At 40.0% G+C, this 17,578-nt stretch overlaps 1 protein-coding gene across 1 annotated transcript in view; it reads left to right on the forward strand.

The window, feature by feature from the left end:
- COG5 (component of oligomeric golgi complex 5) overlaps positions 1-17,578 on the forward strand; it is a 254,069-nt gene that overhangs the window by 151,799 nt on the left and 84,692 nt on the right. The window contains exons 9-10 of the mRNA XM_004598593.4: positions 2,951-3,063; positions 3,330-3,407. Of these exons, the coding sequence (XP_004598650.2) occupies positions 2,951-3,063; positions 3,330-3,407 (191 nt within the window). The remainder of the gene's footprint in view (positions 1-2,950; positions 3,064-3,329; positions 3,408-17,578) is intronic.

Genomic DNA, 17,578 nt, shown 5'->3' on the forward strand with positions numbered 1-17,578 from the left:
TGTTGTAGAAGGAGATCTTTGAAAAGGAAGCGCAAAGGGGGATTTTACGCTGAGCTTTCCCCACAATTCTCAAGAAGTTTGATTTGAAGTTTAAATTTCTGTGAGTAGTTTAATCCTGTTCCCTCTTACGTTGTCATGAGTAGGGGAAAAATGAAAGCAGTTATTCACTCGGTGCCAATCCTGATGTATGTGTCTTTTGTTGAAGGAATAAAGAGTTTTAAAGTTGCCTTATTATGTTCTGCTGAGGTGTGGATGAGATGACTTGGAGACCTTCAGCAGCAATTCTTCATTGCATTTAATTAAAGCAGTAATCAGTGTTATTTTTATTTTTTAAAGTTTTACCTAGGCAGTACTAATGATACTTTCCATTCTTGCTGGTTACATTCATGTTATGTAAGAGAATGTCCTTGTTGGAAGTACTCATTGAAGTATTCAAGGGTGAGGTGACATCATATTAGTAGCTTACTTGTTAATTTAAGGAACGTTTTTTGCAATACTTGTTCTCTATGTTTAAGACTATTTCAAATTTTTAAATCTGAAATACAATTTTAAGGGGAAAAATGTTGCCTTGGATGTATAAAATAGCTTATAATTCAGTAAGAAATAATTCAGCTGAAAAAATGGATAAGGATTATGAATAGGTAGTTAAAAGAAGAACATGTCAAATGACATGGAAAGATGCTCAGCCTCTTGGAGAGACTGAGCTGTTTATTGAGAAGTGCACATTCAACAAGGTGCTGTTTCTCAGTCGTCAGGCGAAGTGTTGGAGGAGAACAGAAACTCTTACTCTGCTTGTAGGAGAATGAAATGATTCAGTCATTTTACTCCTCTGCTATCCTTGTACCACTGAATGATGGGATTCCTGGCTCCTAGTGTTAGCCAGGCCCAGCCCTGGCTGTTGAGCTCATCTGGGGAGTCAACCAGCAAATGCAGGAACCTTCCTTTCTGTTACCTACCCCTTCCCTAGTTGATCTGCCTTTCTAATAGATACATAGATTTCAAAAAAAAAAAAAACCTTTTCTAAAAAAAAAATGCAAATACTTACATGGCCTGGCCATTTTGTAGGCTTTTCTACTGCCTGGTTTCTTGCCACAGTTTAGACTGGGATTTTTGCCTTTGCAATTTGGGATTAAAATTCCTTTTTTCACACCTGCACACATCACTTTATGGGTGTGTTATTTAAAGAACATTCTTAGAAATTCTGATTCTGCAAGGATCTTAAGTTGAGGTTACTTATTATACAATTGAGTTCACGACTTTCAATTACTGTTAAAAATTTCCTTACAAAGTCTTTTCCCTCTCACTCAAATAAGGCAGAGATCCTGTGTTTTCTATTGTTTCTCAACTCCTCTTTAATCAAAACTAGTTCTGTGGCCTTTTTTATTTTTATGACTAGAGAACACCATAGTCTGAATTTTGTCTGGATTTATTGGTTTTTCATGATAGGATTCATGGTTAACTTGCCTGGGGTAGTAAGGTAATGCTTGTTTTCCATTACAGCAGCCTGGTTTGCCATGGGGTGTGCTTTCCACGATCCCTGGCGAAATCCTGAAACTGCAGATTGCGCTCAACCCTAGATATACCATGTTTTTTTGTGCATACATACCTTTGATGTAGTCTAACTCATACATGGGAAACAATAAGAGAATAACAGTAGTGACTAATAACCAGTAGGATGATTAGAACAACATGATGTGATAAATTGTCACCTTTGTGCTCTTGCCTGTTGGGGCCAGTATTAAATAAAAGAAAGGATATCCTGGAGTGTAAGCACAGGGACACCTTATGTTAGTCATTGTAATAACCCAAATGACTCAGTGACCAATGGACAAGTAGTATATTGAGCATGGATACCCTGGATAAAAGGATGATTCACAAGCCCAGCGTGATAACCTTGTGGCTAAAGTCCTTGCCTTGCATCTGCTACATCCTGTGTGGGCACCCAATGTGTCCCTGCTGCTCTGTTTCCCCTCCAGTTCCCTGCTTGTGGCCTGGGAAGGCAGTCGAGGATGGCCCAGGGCCTTGGAACCCTGCACCCATGGAAAGACTGGAGGAGGCTCTGGGCTCCTGGCTTTGGATCAGCGCTGCTCCGTTTGTTGCAGCCTGTTGGGGATCTTTCTCTCTGTGTCTCCTTTCTGTAAATCTGTCTTTCCAATAGAAATATGTGTATCTTTAGGAAACAATGATTCGCATCTTGGGCAGAGCAGAATGAGATGGTGGGAAATTTCATTGCACTCAAAATGACATTCATTTTAAAACTTAAATGTTGTTTATTGCTGAAACTTTTAATTTAATATTTTAGACAGGTAGATGATAGAGGATAATTGAAACACCAGAAAGTGAAGCCATGGATGAAGGGAGACTGTGTTGGATCAGAAACAGCCAAACTGTGTCAGAAAAGCAGAGTGACAGAAAGAAAGTGACTGAGAGGAGGAGAGGCAAATTTTCCTGATAACTGTGCAAATGACTACAAAAGTCAGATCTGGCTCAGTCCAAAGCTGGGAGCCAGGAGCTCCATCCTGGTCTCCTACGTGGGTGGCTGGGTCCTGAAGCATTTGTATATCATCTGCTGCCTTTCCAGGCACATTAGCAGGAAGCTGGGTCCCGAGCAAAGCTTGATACCCTTCCCTAGAAGCAAGTGTGCTGGATCACCAGCTGCAGCTCAACCCCATTGCACTACAGTGCTGGCCCCTATTCTGGAGTCTTCTATTTTGTGTTTTCTGCCATGCTCAGTTCCCATTTAGAAAACCGTTCTCATTTTATTCTGGCCTCTGTGGGTATACACGTTGCTTTACTTTAAACATGGATTAAAATTCCTCTCCCTAACACTCAAATTTGTTTCTTAAAGAAAAATTTTTTCATTTTTTAGCTTCTGTGTGCTTTTTGTTCTGGCATGCCTCACTGTATTTGGAAGTTTTAATGTTTTATGTTTTGTGTCACTTTTAATTAGGGGGTCCTGGAAGATCCACCATGCCAACCCCAGGAAATACTGCTGCCTTTCGTGCTTCGCTGTGGACCAACATGGAGAAACTTGTGGATCATATTTGTGCTGTTTGTGGACAGGTAAATAACTTTGGAAGCGAAAACAGCATCAGTTCCATTAGTTGTGAATTAACTCTCACTTATTCTAACTTGTATGACTTTTGGCAAGTCTTGTGAAATCTGTAAATGATCAAAATAACCTCTGTTAGTTGATTACAGTGTTTGCAAATGCTTTAATATAATGGCGTTTACCCTGCCATACTTTCCATAGTGCCTAAGCTTTATGATCTATCTTATTTATAAATGCAAAATTAATATGCATTCTCCACTTCACCCTCCCTTTTTAGGTGCAACATCTACAAAAAGTTTTAAGCAAGAAGAGAGATCCTGTTTCTCATGTTTGTTTCATTGATGAAATAGTTAAGGTATGTTTGAGTGATGATTTAAATAACTATCGAGTCTTTCTTGCAGAATGTGGGAATATATGAGCCAGCATCATTAGTGAGGCTTCCAGAATGGAGGATGTCAGATGTCAGTAGGCAAGTGCATTTCTTGACAGCTGTGGATTCTTTCTTGTGATGTAAATATAAACATGCTTGTTTATAGAATAGGTGACAGCGTTAACACTTATTGACTGATTTTGAAATCGATACTGATTGCTGTTTGCCATCGTGTCAGATGTTACTTTATCTGAAGAGTTCCAGTAGAGGCTGAGACAAGAGCTTTAGGTAAATAATTTTAAATAGTTGTCATTAGAATCTGTTTAGTGAAAGCTATAGGACATTCAGTTGGTCATTCTTCCTGTAAACCACATAGTTGTATTCAGTTTTCGTATTTTGAAGTTTCATGTCTGTTGTCTGCTGGTTGCTAGCCTAGTGCATGCATAGGAATCTGATTCTACACTTTATTCATTCATTTTCATGTGGTTGTGATAATGCTTAATTGAGTCAGTATTCTAGCCATTATTAAATCCTGACAGTGCTTTGAAGGAAAAAAAAAACACCTCCACAATTATAGCATTGTGGTATAGGGCGGAGGTTTCATGAGGGAAAGTGTAATAACGTAGACTTAATTCAGGAACTACGTAATAGGCTGTGATAATTATTATTTCAATTTTTTTTTTCTTGAAACTTAAGTTATCTAAAGTGACCAAATGCTAGGTAAAATAAAATTGTGCCACGAGAATGGATAATATCTATTTTAATGACTCTGAATGTGAAAAGCCTGTGTCTGGATTCTTATGGAGTGTCAGATCTGAATCATTAAGTTTCCTTATATAAGATAACACCAAGGCTTACTTTGAATGTCCACAACTGTTTGCCTGCCTTTGCTCAAAGTGCTGTATGAGCAAATATAATTTTGTAGTTACAATAATCGTGAAGATTATTTTCCTTAATTGTGTTCTGTGAAGTCTTGTGAGACTTATTCATGGGATTTACTTCAAAGCACCAAATACACCTTGGCATTTGCCAACGTATATCATTTCAGATGACCAAACCATGAGTACTGGTAACAGTAGGATCTTAGGAATGTTCAGGAAAGCTCCTGCTTGACGGCAACCTCTGTAGCTCTGTTGGCAGTTGATGCCTGATTATGTTGTAAAGAATGTGACTGATTATAAGAAGGGCATGAGTGGAAACTGAACTAGTTACATCAAGGTATAAAACTCTCAAGGATATTTTAGTGTAAGCTGTTTTTTAATGCAGGTAACTGATTCTGCTTCTGCTCAATTTAATAAGTGCACTGGCAGAGTAATAGAATGAATCACATGATAATTTGAAAAAAAACATATTCATGCTTATCAGTTCATTCTTATTTATTCATTTTGATATTGAGTATTCTTTTTTTCCCTTATATTTTTTTTCTGTGGCTCAAGTGGATAAACAGTTTGATTTTAAAATAAGAATTTTAAGATGATTATAGACATTACAAGTTCAGTTGTTTTTTTAAATTATTTTTTCTATGTTCTTATTTATAAGGGATCTTCCATCTCTTGGCTCATTTCCCAAATGCCAAAAGCTAAGAACCCAGAACTCAGTTGTGTCCTCCCTGTGGACCGCAAGGACTCTACTCCTTGATCCAACACCTGCTGCCTCCCAGGGTTCCCAACAGCGGGAGCCTGAGAGGGAAAACCCAGCAAGGACTTTAGACCCAGGCTGTGAGATGCGACACGAGATGTCACAAGCAGCAGTTCAGCTCCAGTGCCTCATGCTTGCCTGCACTTAGGAATGTCGGAACACTATATAGCCATTAGCACTTTGCTTGAAAATGAGTGTAACAAATTATTGACAAATGCTTTAGGTTCGCACAATAGAAACAGGTTGTAAATTCCCCTCTGCAGAATCATACCGGTTTAGACGAGTGTGGGAGTGTAGCTATAATACTTTCATTTTTCTAAGCCAACCATTTTTATCATCAAGCAGAATCTCCTAATTGTGTGTAGGATGCATGAAGCTAAATTGAAACATATTCAACATTTTGAGCAGCTGTAGTACTAATGACAATTAGCTGTGAAGAAGAATGTTTTTTCTTTGCCCTTTTAGACAAATGATTTGATAATAGCATTGAAGACTTTAATTAGAAAAAAAATAAGGCCACTCAGTTTTGAAATCTCTTTAATGGTATGGGGAAAATGTCCAACTCTTGAATCTTTGGTGGATCAGTTTGACTATAAAAAGTAAAGTAGTGATATGCCAGTTAGGTTTCCAAGTCAGATGTGCTCGGTCGGTAACTGCTGTCTGGGAAGAGGGGATGACTTCTGCTTCTTCCTGTCCGTGACTTAGTATTTGAAGCGGCCCTTTCAGCACAGTAAAATTCTGGGTCAACTAGAAAAACAGAATTTTTTTTTCAACCAGTATTTTTAATGTACTCAGACTTGTAAAAACAATGAGAAAATCTACTTGTTTGTTCAGGGAGCCGCTACCCCCTCCTCAGTGCCCTTCCCCCCACCGATTTCCCCTATATTATTATGATAAGTATAGTCCTTCAAAAATAGTCACAAGTCCATTCTGCTATTGAAGTGTGTAATTTAATTGTAGGTACAGACAATGATAGCAAGTTCAGCATCCTGTTGTCAAGATATGTTTAACAGCTTTATTGGGAGTCCATCTTTGATTTGGAAGTAGAGATGCAAACTGCAGTGTATCTTCATATATCAATGTGGTAGTCTCTATTGCACAGTTCCTCTAGGTGACTATTTGCGCATTCATATTTACCTAAGTATTTATATATTTTGTATGAAGGTTGAAAATCTCTTAAGTGGCACACGTGTGTATACAAATCAGATTTTATATATATACATATACAAACATACATACATACATACACACACACACTCACTCACTCACACATACACATATACACATACGTATCCCAGTCTGAAGCCAGGAGCCAGGAGCTTCTTCCAGGTCTCCCACGCGGGTGCAGGGTCCCAAGGCTTTGGGCCGTCCTTGACTGCTTTCCCAGGCCACAAGCAGGGAGCTGGATGGGAAGTGTGTCTGCCGGGTTAGAACCAGTGCCCAGATGGGATCCTGGCGCGTTCAAGGCGAGGATTTTAACTGCTACGCTATCATGCCGGGCCCTTGGCTGGTTTGTTGTGTGTTGTTGTTTTTTGTTTGTTTGTTTTTTTGTTTTATTTTTGTAGCTTCCATATCTTAAGAGAAAACCATTTCATATTCTTTGTCCATTTTTAAAGTCAGTTTTTTTTTTTTTTACTGAATTTGGAATGTAGGAACTATTTAAATGTTCATATTACTTCCTTATCAGATTTTCTCCCATTCTATGAATTGCCTTTTTATTCCGTTATAGTTTCTGATCTTGCATTCAAGGTTTTCATTCATTTTAAGTTAATTTTGGAAGTAATATAAGGTAAGGGCTCAACTTTGCATGTGTGTGTCCAGTTTTCCCTGTACAGCTTATTAAGGAGACTATCTGTTACCCATTGTATACTCTTTGCAGCTTTGTTGAAGCCCAGATGACTGGGTATGTGAAGGTTTGGTTCAGGGCTGTTCTGTTCCATTGATCATCTTTATGCCAGTACTCTACAGTTCTCATTCCTAAAGCTTTCAGAGTGTTACTGAAGAAACAGAATAAAAAGATAAGCTCATTTTTGGTGCAGAAAAATATAATCCATGCATAATTTTTCATAATACTCATTTTTCATAGACTGTTTTAAATCCTCTCTTATGTAAGGATCCTAAAAAAATTATGTATCAGAAGATTCAGTTTTGAGCCAGCTGTGACGTAACCAGTAAAGCTGCTGCCTTTGGCTCCAGCTCCCATAAGGACACAGGTTCAACTTCCAGCTGTTCCACTTTCCTTCTGGTTCCGAAGAAGGGCCTAGAGATTGGGCCCTGCACTCATGCAGGAGAACTGGATGGAGCCCCGGCCCGGCTTTTCCATTGTGGACATTAGGGGAATAAGCCTGCAAATGGGGCATTTTCCTGTATGCGTGCCCCCCTCACTATAGCTGCTTTTCAAATAAACCTTTTTTAAAAATGAAAACTTTCACTAAGCCGCCTAAATTTTGGTATGTTATGTTTTTATTTTCATTTCTCTCAAGATACCTGATTTTTCCTTTTGATTCCTTCTTTGATTCACTGATTGTTCAGGCATGCTCTATTATCACATATTTATGAATGTTCCAGTTTTCCTGTATTTACTGTGTTTTTTCTATTGATTTCTAGTTGGAAAATGGTTAGAAAAATTTCAAGATTTATTGTTACATTTTTTAAAATCAGGTTTTCTTATACAGTGTGCTTGTTTGGCAGATTTTTTTCCTTGCAGCATTTGGAATGTCTTTTTTGCATTTAATACTTCTGTTTGTAGTATTCTTTTGACAGTGTGATTATAATGTATTACAAATGCTTTGATTTGCTTTATTTGGAATCCTTAGAAAACCTTGAGTTGAGATGTCCATCTTCTTCTTCAAATTTATGAAAAGTTTAGCCATTCTTTCCTTCCTCGTTTGAGATTAATTTGTTTACTTGAAAGAGTTACAGAGAGAGGAACAGAGGGAGGGAGAGAGAAAAGGAGGAAGGGAGAAAGGGAGAGATAAAGAGAAAAGGAGACAGACAAAGAGAGAGCGAGCGAGCGAGCAACAGCAGTGAGAAATCTTCCATCTGCTGGATCACATCCCAAGTGGTCCAAACAGCCAGTGCTGGTTCAGTCTGAAGCCAGGAGCCAGGAGCCGGGAGCTTCATCCTGGTTTCCTATAGAGACGGCAGAGTCCCAGGCGTTTACACTGCCTTCTGCTGTTTGTCCCTGACCATTAGCAGGGTTATGGATTGAGACAGGGCAGTGGGACTTGAACTCGTGCTGACATGGACATGGGAGGCCGGCACTGCAGCCCGCTGCGGTACTCTGGCGTCTACGCTGCTGGCCCTGCTGTGATTTCTTCAGATAAATTCTGTGCCTGTTCTCTATCTTCTTCTGAAATGTAACTAACGCATATGTTGGTGCCCAGGAAGTGCATTAAGCATTCTTCATTCTTTTATCTCCAACTTTCAGTAATTTTAATAATTTCAAATGAGCTGTCTTAAGTGTTCAGATTCTTTCTTGTGTCTGATGAAGTCCTCTAGGAAAGTTTTCACTTGCGTTGTATATTCTTCAGCTCCAGAATTTGATTCTAGTTCTACAATTTCATGCATCATTTCCGTGGTTTTGTTGAATTCTCTATTTTCTCCCAGTGCACTTGCCTTCTTTACATCTCTCACTGTGAATGCTTTGTTAGGCTCCTCACAGGTTTCTCTTTCTTAGAGTGTGCTTTGGGTCATCTGTTTCCTTTTTATTCATGGGCCTGCTTATGTATTTTTGTGATGTCTGTTTTTGAGCATCTTTACATACTGACTTTATGCAGAGAATGGTCTTCCTCCATGAGATTGGCTAGAGATTTTGCAGGTTTGACAAACCTTTTCATGGGTTGCTTCTTCTGAGGACTCAGGTATGTAATTACACAGTTAGAGAGGTGTCCTTGTTTGTCTTTCTCTGCCTGTCTTCAGTACAACAGTTTCTGTGGGGCAAAAACATTGTGAACTATTCTATTTTGTTATTGTAGCTTATTGTCATCCAAGGTGTGCACATTCAGTCAATACCGAGTTTTGTGAAACAGAACTCTATCCCATGGGAAGACCAATGACGAATTCGAACCTTGGAATACTCTTTCCTTTGCAAAGGAGAAATCAGCATTTGAGTACATCCTCATCATCTCAGTAAGTTACACAGACTTACATCTGTGCTGCTACAAGTTGCCTGAGATTGTGCATAAACTATTTAGCTCACTTCTGTTTCCACAGGTCCCCAATGTTTGCTCTTTCTGGCATTATCTCTTTTCAGTGTAAGCTCTTGTCAGTTTGCCATCACAAACCAAAACACCAGTTGCAGCAAGCCATGCAGCAGGTTTTATTTCAGCAGGAATGAAGGTCACGGGGATATTTACAGAGTCAGAGAGAGAGAGAAAGATGTTTCCTGCCTTAGTGGCAGGAGGGGACTCCAAGGGAAGGGGGAGAAAGGGAGACAGTGAGGCGAAGGAGGGCTGCATGCACGTGGGAGTGTGCCTGCTTGTGCTCTAGGACGGGTCATAGGCCCTGAGGGACCAGTGGACAGGGCCATGAAGGCTTAGTGGTTAGCACTGTTGAAGCCACAGAGGATTGGTAGGACTAGGGGGAGGGGCTGTGAGGGGTTGGTGGATAGGACCATCAGGTATGGTGCCATGAAGTTACAGCGGATTGGTGGGAACAGGGTTACAAAGTTACAGCAGATTGGCAGACAACAAACTTTGGACCTAAAGGGCTTGCAGATCTTAAGGAAGTCAAGACCTGGGGCAAGCAGATATTTTAATTGGTACAAAGTCCAAAATGGCAGTGGTCTTCAGGGCTGATGTTCAAGTCACTCCTCACACTCAGCCATCCAAAGTATGTCAATTTCCTTGTCTTGATCCATCTTTTGTTTACTGGCAAAGTAACTGAGGCCAGGTAATTGACAAGAAACAGGAGCTTCTTTGACTTGTAGATCTGGAGGCTAGAACAGCTGAAGATGTGCCAGAAACTTCCTTTTGGTCTGTGGTAAGGTCCATCTAATACTTGTATAATAACTTGGCAGAGGACTCACATGGTGAGATGGAAAGTTGGTGTCAACTCAGCTGTCTTTTCTTACAAAGCCACCAGTTCTGTCATGGGGCAGGGGTGGTTTCCCACCTAGATGACCTTATCTAATCCCAGTTACCTTCCAGCAGCTCTGCCTCCAAATACAGCCACCATGTGAATTTGAGGGTGCCATTCCAGGATGAGTTTGGGAGGGGACTTGAAACTGATAGTTCACTCCCTCTTGGACAAGACATAAACCAGTTCTTTGGGTATTTTTGTTTAGAGATGTATTTGTTTATTATTACAAATGTGGGTCAGATTTATAGAGAGGAGGGGGGAGGGTCTTGGAACTGCTTGTTAACTCCCCAAGTGACTGCAACAGCCAAAGTTGAACTGATCTGAAGGCAGAAACCAGGAGCCTCTTCTGAGTCTCCCACGCAGGTGCAGGGTCCCAATGCTTCAGGCCATCCTCTACTGCTTTCCCAGGTTATAAGAAGGGAGCTGGATGGGAAATGGAGGACCCAGGGCATGAAGCAGTGCCCATGTTGGATACCAGTGCTGCAAGTAGAGGCTTGACATATATGCCAAAAAATACTAATTTTTAAAAAAGGCTTGTTTCTTATTTATATGAAAGATGGAGTTACAGAGATCTTCCATCCACTGGTTCTCTCCTCAAATGGCCATACGGCTGGGACTGTGTCAGGGGGAAGCCAGAAGCCTGGAATTTCTTCCAGGTGGTCCACATGGTTGCAAGGGCCCATGTATTCGGGTCATCTTTCAATGCTTTCCCAGAGCTGCCTGTTCTGAAACCAGCATTTGTAAGGAATGTCACAGCCTTAACCTGTCATACCACAATGCTGGTCTGTCAGTACTGAATTTTTTACAGCTAGAATAGGCTTTTTGTTTAGAATTAGCATTTATATTAACTGTATTATTCTGCCACGAAATTAAAAAGAAGCGGCATATTTATTCCTTTCATGCAAGGTAACTTTCCTACACATTTTGTTAAATGTCTGTTGAATTGAACAAGTCCTGTTTGTTCCATCTTCAAAATGTATTTAAAAATCTGATTATTTTTCACTATCTAACCTGCTACTTTAGTACAAGCTTCTATTTTTTCAAACAAAAATAGACTATCCCAGGATTTTTTTTTCTCTATGAACAATAGATGTATAAAAGGCAGCATTTTGATACTAACTGAGATTCTTTTGTTTGTATAAAATTTGTCATTCTGTTTTGTGGGTTTTTTTTTTTTTTGGTACTGTTCCTATTTAATTTCTTTATTTTCTTCTTGATAATCACTCGCAACATAACGTTTCTCTTGAAGGCTGTTTTTCAGCCACAAGAATTTCTTTTCTTTGGCTTGTATTTGCTTTGCCGGGATCGCTCTGCTCTTGGTCCAGGAGATGATTAAGAGCCAATTTAAAATTCATATCAACTTGGTTTCTTTGATCAGGCTTCCTTTTTACCATCTCTCCACAGAGATCTCCATGCAGACCTTCTGCCAAGCTTTTACATCCTCTTTGCTTTTGATCTTGGCTTTGTTCCCTCTGCCTCCCTCTGACTTCTTGCACTTCTTAGAAATGCTTGGTGATAGAACAAAAAATCCAGTGGCTAATCCCTTTCTTCCCGTTCAGTCAAAATGGTAGCAGGAAGGTTGTACCTTCCCCTCTCTGATCCCTCTGCTTCTGTTTGGTTGTGTGTGTTTTCCCTGCCTTCCCACCTCTCTGTTTACTCCTGTGTCAGCCTGTTTCCCTTCCTTCTTTTCTGCGGTCTACAGTTAAATAACAAAAGCCCTTGGTTCTGTCTCTCCTTCTCTCCCAACTTGTTCTTTCACACCCAGTTAGCTATCTTTTACTCTGTTTCTTTTTATTTTATACTCTATACCCCAGCCTACCAAAAGCAATTTTTGACTTTACCCAAACAGTTCTTGCCCAGGTCAGTCCAAAGACCCAGGGACCTAGTCCTGCTCCCAGATCCTTACACCCTGTTTGACTTTATCCTTTGGAGGTAGTTGACAACTCGTGCTTTAATTCTTTCCTTCCTCAGGAATCTCACTGTAATGAATTCTCTCACTGATTTCTCTTCTGCTGCCCACCTCTCCTTCTTAAGACATTTCTCAAATTTAAAAAATATACTGAATAACTATAGAATTAAAGCAGCCATTTATTTTTTTCTTCTCCTTTATAAGCCTATTAAAAAAAGATTTATCTATTTTTATTGGAAAGGCAAATTTACAAAGAGGAGGAGATACAGAGAGATCCTCTGTCCATTGGTTCTCTCCCCAAGTGGCTGCAACGGCCAGAGCTGAGCTGGATTCGAAGCCAGGAGCTTCTCCTGGGTCTCCCATGCAGGTGCAGGGTCCGAAAGCTTTCGAGCCATCTTCTGCTGCTTTGCCAGGCCACAAACAGGGAGCTGGATGGGAAGCAGGGCCACCGGGAAACAAACCAGCACCCAAATGGGATCCTAGCGCATGCAAGGTGAAGACTTTAGCCACTAGGCTACCATGCCGGGCCCTGAAGCACTCATTCAGGACTGCCTGCCCATCATCCAGGTTCAACCTTTTTTTTTTTTCAATCTTTAAATAACTGTTTTCCCTCCTTATTCTTCCCACTTTGAAATACCTGCCCTACTAACCTTTAAATAATGTTATTTTTCTTGGATCATATTCCTAATACCAAATGTTGAAGACACTTAATTCTACTTTGCTAGCCTGGGGCTTTCTGTTAACCAGAAAGTTTATATCCACTATGAGCATCTCTACTTGGGTGCTTCTCTGGTTCCTCAAGTACAAATCTACATAAGCTCATCTTTTTCAGCTAAATTGCTGCTCCCTCTGAGGTTAGTTTTGATTGAGAAATTTCTCTCTCTCGCTCCTTCACAAAGGTGCCTGTTGGTCTGACTCCTTCCTGAATGCATAGGCAGCTCCTTCGTCAGGTGCCATCAGCTTGGGTTTTGTTTGCCCTGATTACTGTTGTGGTAGAATACCCCCTACTCACCTTGTGGCCTTCAGACTGCTTATCTTCCACATTATGATCGGTGATTTTCCAGGCTTGGTTGTGTTCTCTCATGAATACCTCTAAGTAGTTATAAAAGTGAATTGATATGTACCTTGAGCTGACCTTTCTTTTGCTTTCCATTCTTATCTCCTCCTCCTCTCCTGTTCCTCTCCATCTGGAATCCTTTCAGTTCACCGTTTTCTCCATCTGTATGGTGAACTCCAATCTTACTTTAAGATCAAGCTCAAGTAATCCTGATTCTTCATAACAGTAAATTATGTATCATGTCATGATCCCTGTTTACCTGAGGAAATCAAAGCTCAGAAACATGGGGTGCCCCACCCAACCCAGATCACAAAGCCAGTACGTGGCAGACTTTGGTTTTACGTGAAGGTTATCTGACTTCACAGTATACCACATGCAAAAAGTTAGCCAGAAGTTTAGACTTAATTCTGTCTGCAGCAAAATAACAAAAAAACAAAAAACAAAAAAACCCTGTCAGATCTACATAAGCAAGGAAAGCGGTGGTCAATTCTCTGTTGTGAACATGGAGACACTAAGTATCTGCTATGGAAGTTCTGCATTATGTTGAAGTTACTTTGTATTTCTGTGTATACAGTTAGCTCTGTCAAAATCAGTCACAAAAACAAAGTGGAAGACAACACTAATAGATTCAATCAAAAATGTTATACTATTCCTGAATGTTTTATTATATTCTGCTTGTGTGTGTGACATGTAATTGCTTTTTTTAAGTTTATTTATCAGGATGAGTTAGAGAGAGAGAAGGAGAGACAAAAAGAGTGATACCTTCTGTCGGTTGGTTCACTCCCCAGTGTCCACATGAGCTGCAGCTGGCCGCTCTCATACCAAGAACCAGGAGCTTCTTCCAGGTCTCCCAAGTGGCTGCAGAGGCCCAGGCATGTGGGCCGTCTTCTGCTGCTTTCTCAGATGCATTAGCAGGGGGCTGAGTCAGAAGCTGAGCAGCAGGGTCTCAGACCAGCACCCATTTGGGATGCCGGCATCACAGGCAGAAACTCAACTTGTAGCACCACAGTGACAGTGCTCTTATTTTTATTAAGAGCTTATATTAGTCTTTGACAAAGGTTCAAATTTCATTTTCTAAAGCTAGAATTATGTTACAATGTCTATGAAATCAGACTAAGAAGTTATTTGAAATAGCATTATTTCCTTGAAAAGTTGAGTTAATCACATGATTGCATTGAACTTAATGAAACTAGGACAATATTGAGGTGTAGATTGTAAATGGTTTAATAACAAACAGTATTTCAGTTAAAATCTATTTGGATTATTCAGACCCAGTTGACTTATTTTTGCTTAATATTAGAAGCACATGAAGCATTAACATGATCTTTATTTTCATATTTTCATATTTTAACTCAGTGAGTTATATGAATAGCACTTGACAGATTTTTTTATAATATTTGATAATTTAAACGAATGTTTCATCTCTTTGACAATATGAAATAAATTGTGTGGGGGATAGAGAGAAATCTTCCATCTGCTGGTTCACTCGCCAAATGGCCACAGCACCTGGTGATGAACCAATCTGAAGCCAAGAGCCTCTTCCAGGTTTTCCACGTGGGTTTGGGCCCTGAGCACATGGACCAAACTCTGCTGCTTTCCTAGGCTATGAACAGGGAGCTGGATTGGAAGTGGAGCAGCCAGGATACTACTAGTGCCCATATGGGATGCATACACCATAGTTGGAAGCTTACCCTACTAGGCAACGGTGCTAGCCTCATTTTTTTCTTTATTTTGGTATTTCTGAAATGCCTTGAAGTATTCCTATTACTTCCAAAAATCTACTTTGCTACTTTTATGAGCATAGAAAGATGTTGTGACTTGAAGTAATTTATGGTTAATTGTGTATATACATATAACACCTTCAAAAGAATGATAAGACAGTGTTGTAAGAGCCCTAAGTATAGTTGGCACAATTTAGTGATGTGCAGAGCATTGGCTAGTCAGGTATGCTTGGAAGTACAGAGGTCCATTTCATTATGTTTGTATTCTGTTTCCAGCAATAAGCAATTCAGCAGATATATTTTTAAAGATATTTACAGTAATCAGAATTATTGTTCAGTATTTATGTTGTAAACAACTGCACTCCAAGCATGTCCCAAGTTAAGCAGTCATCACTCCCTTAATTGTTCCTGAGCTAATTATTCTCTTGTGATCCCAATAATGAATGAGTCTATATTGTATTAATTCCCCAACACTGTTAAAGTGACAGTTGTTTGAGCTTGACTTCAAGGCTCATCCTAAAAAATCAGTACTTACTTAGGAAACAATTATATGTTAGCATGCTCAGATCTTTATATTGAGTTTGATCAAATTTATAAATTCTTGATGCTTGGAATTCTAAATTAGTTTTTTCCTCTTCAGTAGATTCAGAAGATATATCTTCGTTTTTGCCTTTGAAAAGTGAGAAATAGGATGTCATAAGATGTTACAACTATTTGTGGGGGGAGAGGCAAATGTACCCTTTGATAAAATTGAAATGAGAATCTGTAGCACTCAAGCTGCAAGCGAAGATAAAAGCAAACAAAAACAAACTTAGAACAAACAGAAAACAAAGGAAACAGAAAGCTGAAAATAAGATGATGAAAGGAAGAACAGCCTATTACTTAGACAATTTTAGTTGTAGCATTTTACTAAAAGGCAAAAATTACGTCCATAAATAGAATAAAAATCTGTTTAAAAATCACATCAGAAAGCAAACACCATAGAAAAAAATAAGTGAATTGACATTCTTTAAGTTCATTCCAGTCAAGTATGATGCGTAATGGAATATAGAAGAACGTTTCTGTTAAATTTCCACCGAATTTCAAATTTGAAATGACCTGGGTATTCTCAGAGAATGTATAATTAACTCAATAAGTAGCACACCTAAATAAAACAATCTTATTTGCATTTTTGTTACAAAAAATTACTTTAAAATACTCTTATGTTTAAAAAACAGATGTACGGACTTACTTGAAAGGCAGAGTGACAAAGGGAGGGATAGTGACCCTCACCCAGCACAGTCCCCCAGGTGTGTACAACTCGAAGAGCTAGGTCGGGGCAAAGGTGAACTCCCTCCGGATGTACCATGTGGATGGCAGTAACTCAAATCCTTGAACAGTCATGCCCTTCCTTCCTAGGGCCCTTAGCAGGAAGCTGGTTCAATACCAGAGAATTGAGGTTCTCCAGAATGGTATATGGGTATCCCAGTTGTCAACATAATGTGCCACAATGCCATTCACCCGTATTGTTTAATTTGAGAGTTGCCTAAGTAGGATTTATGTCACCAATATGAAGATTATTTGAGGGGCAGACACTGGGTCTAGTAAGCAGGCTGCTGGTACTGCCTCCATATCAGTGTGGGGTCAGCGTCTGCCTAGGCTTCCTGCTCAGGTGGACTCTGAGCATCAGTAGTGATACTGCAGAGTGGTTGGCTTCCTGCTATCCATGTGGGAGATCTGGACTGAGTTCCTGACAGCTTCAGGCCAGCCACCCTTGGCCATTGTGGACACTGGGGGAGAGCATCAGCAGGTGGGAGCTTATTCCCTTCTGTCTGCCTCGGTCTCTTTCTCTGTGTGCATATTTATCTCACTGTCTCATTCTGTGTGTCCCCGAAATGGAAATTCAAAATAGGGACAGACATTTGACAAAATTGTCCAAGTGCTGTGTCGGAAGCCTGCATCTCACATCAGAGTACCTGAGCTTGGGTCTTGGTTCTGCTTTTGACTCCAGCTTCCTGCTGATGTGCAGCCAAGGAGGCAGCCAATGCTGGTTGGGTGTTGGTGTCCCTGCACCCTGCCATGTGGGAGATGTGGGTTGGGTTCTGTTCTGCTGCCGTTGGCCTAGGCTAGCCTCAGCTGTTCTGTAGTATAAACCAGCAAGTGGGCAATAGAGAGGTTTGTCTCTTTACCTTTTATATAGATAAATCATTTTAAAAGGAAATTTTAAATGATCGCTTAACACTAAGGTATCTATTAAATTAATCATCCAGTGTTTCTGCTCAGGTAATCTGCACAGATCCCCATTTTCCTCACTCTATAAGGAGAAAAGAAAATAAGGATGACTGTTGTGGAGGAGCATATGAAACTGCTGCTTGGCATGTCTGCATCCTGTTTTTAAATGCCTGGTGTCAGCTGGCATGTGCCTCTGCCTTTGACCTAGCTTCTCTCTAAAGTGCCTGGGAGGCAGCAGATGATGACCCAAGTGACATTAGGATTCTGGTTTAGTGCCCGATTGGGTTTTTCTTTCAGAGCTACAAAGACTGGAGGCCAGAGACAGGAAGGAATGAGGAAGAGCTGAGTCAAGTATTTGATCCCTATGTTTTTCGTGTTATACTCCAAAATTATTAGTAAGTTGAATCATTGCTGTTTCCCTACATTCTCCTGTAGGAGCTTTATAATTCTAGATCTTATATTCACTCCCCTGAGTAATTTTGAGTTAGTTTATATGTGTAGTGTGAGGCAAGGATTCACCTTTGTCCTTTTGTATACC

Source organism: Ochotona princeps, chromosome 25 (genome assembly GCF_030435755.1).
Source record: "Ochotona princeps isolate mOchPri1 chromosome 25, mOchPri1.hap1, whole genome shotgun sequence".
Classification (NCBI taxonomy): Eukaryota; Metazoa; Chordata; class Mammalia; order Lagomorpha; family Ochotonidae; genus Ochotona; species Ochotona princeps.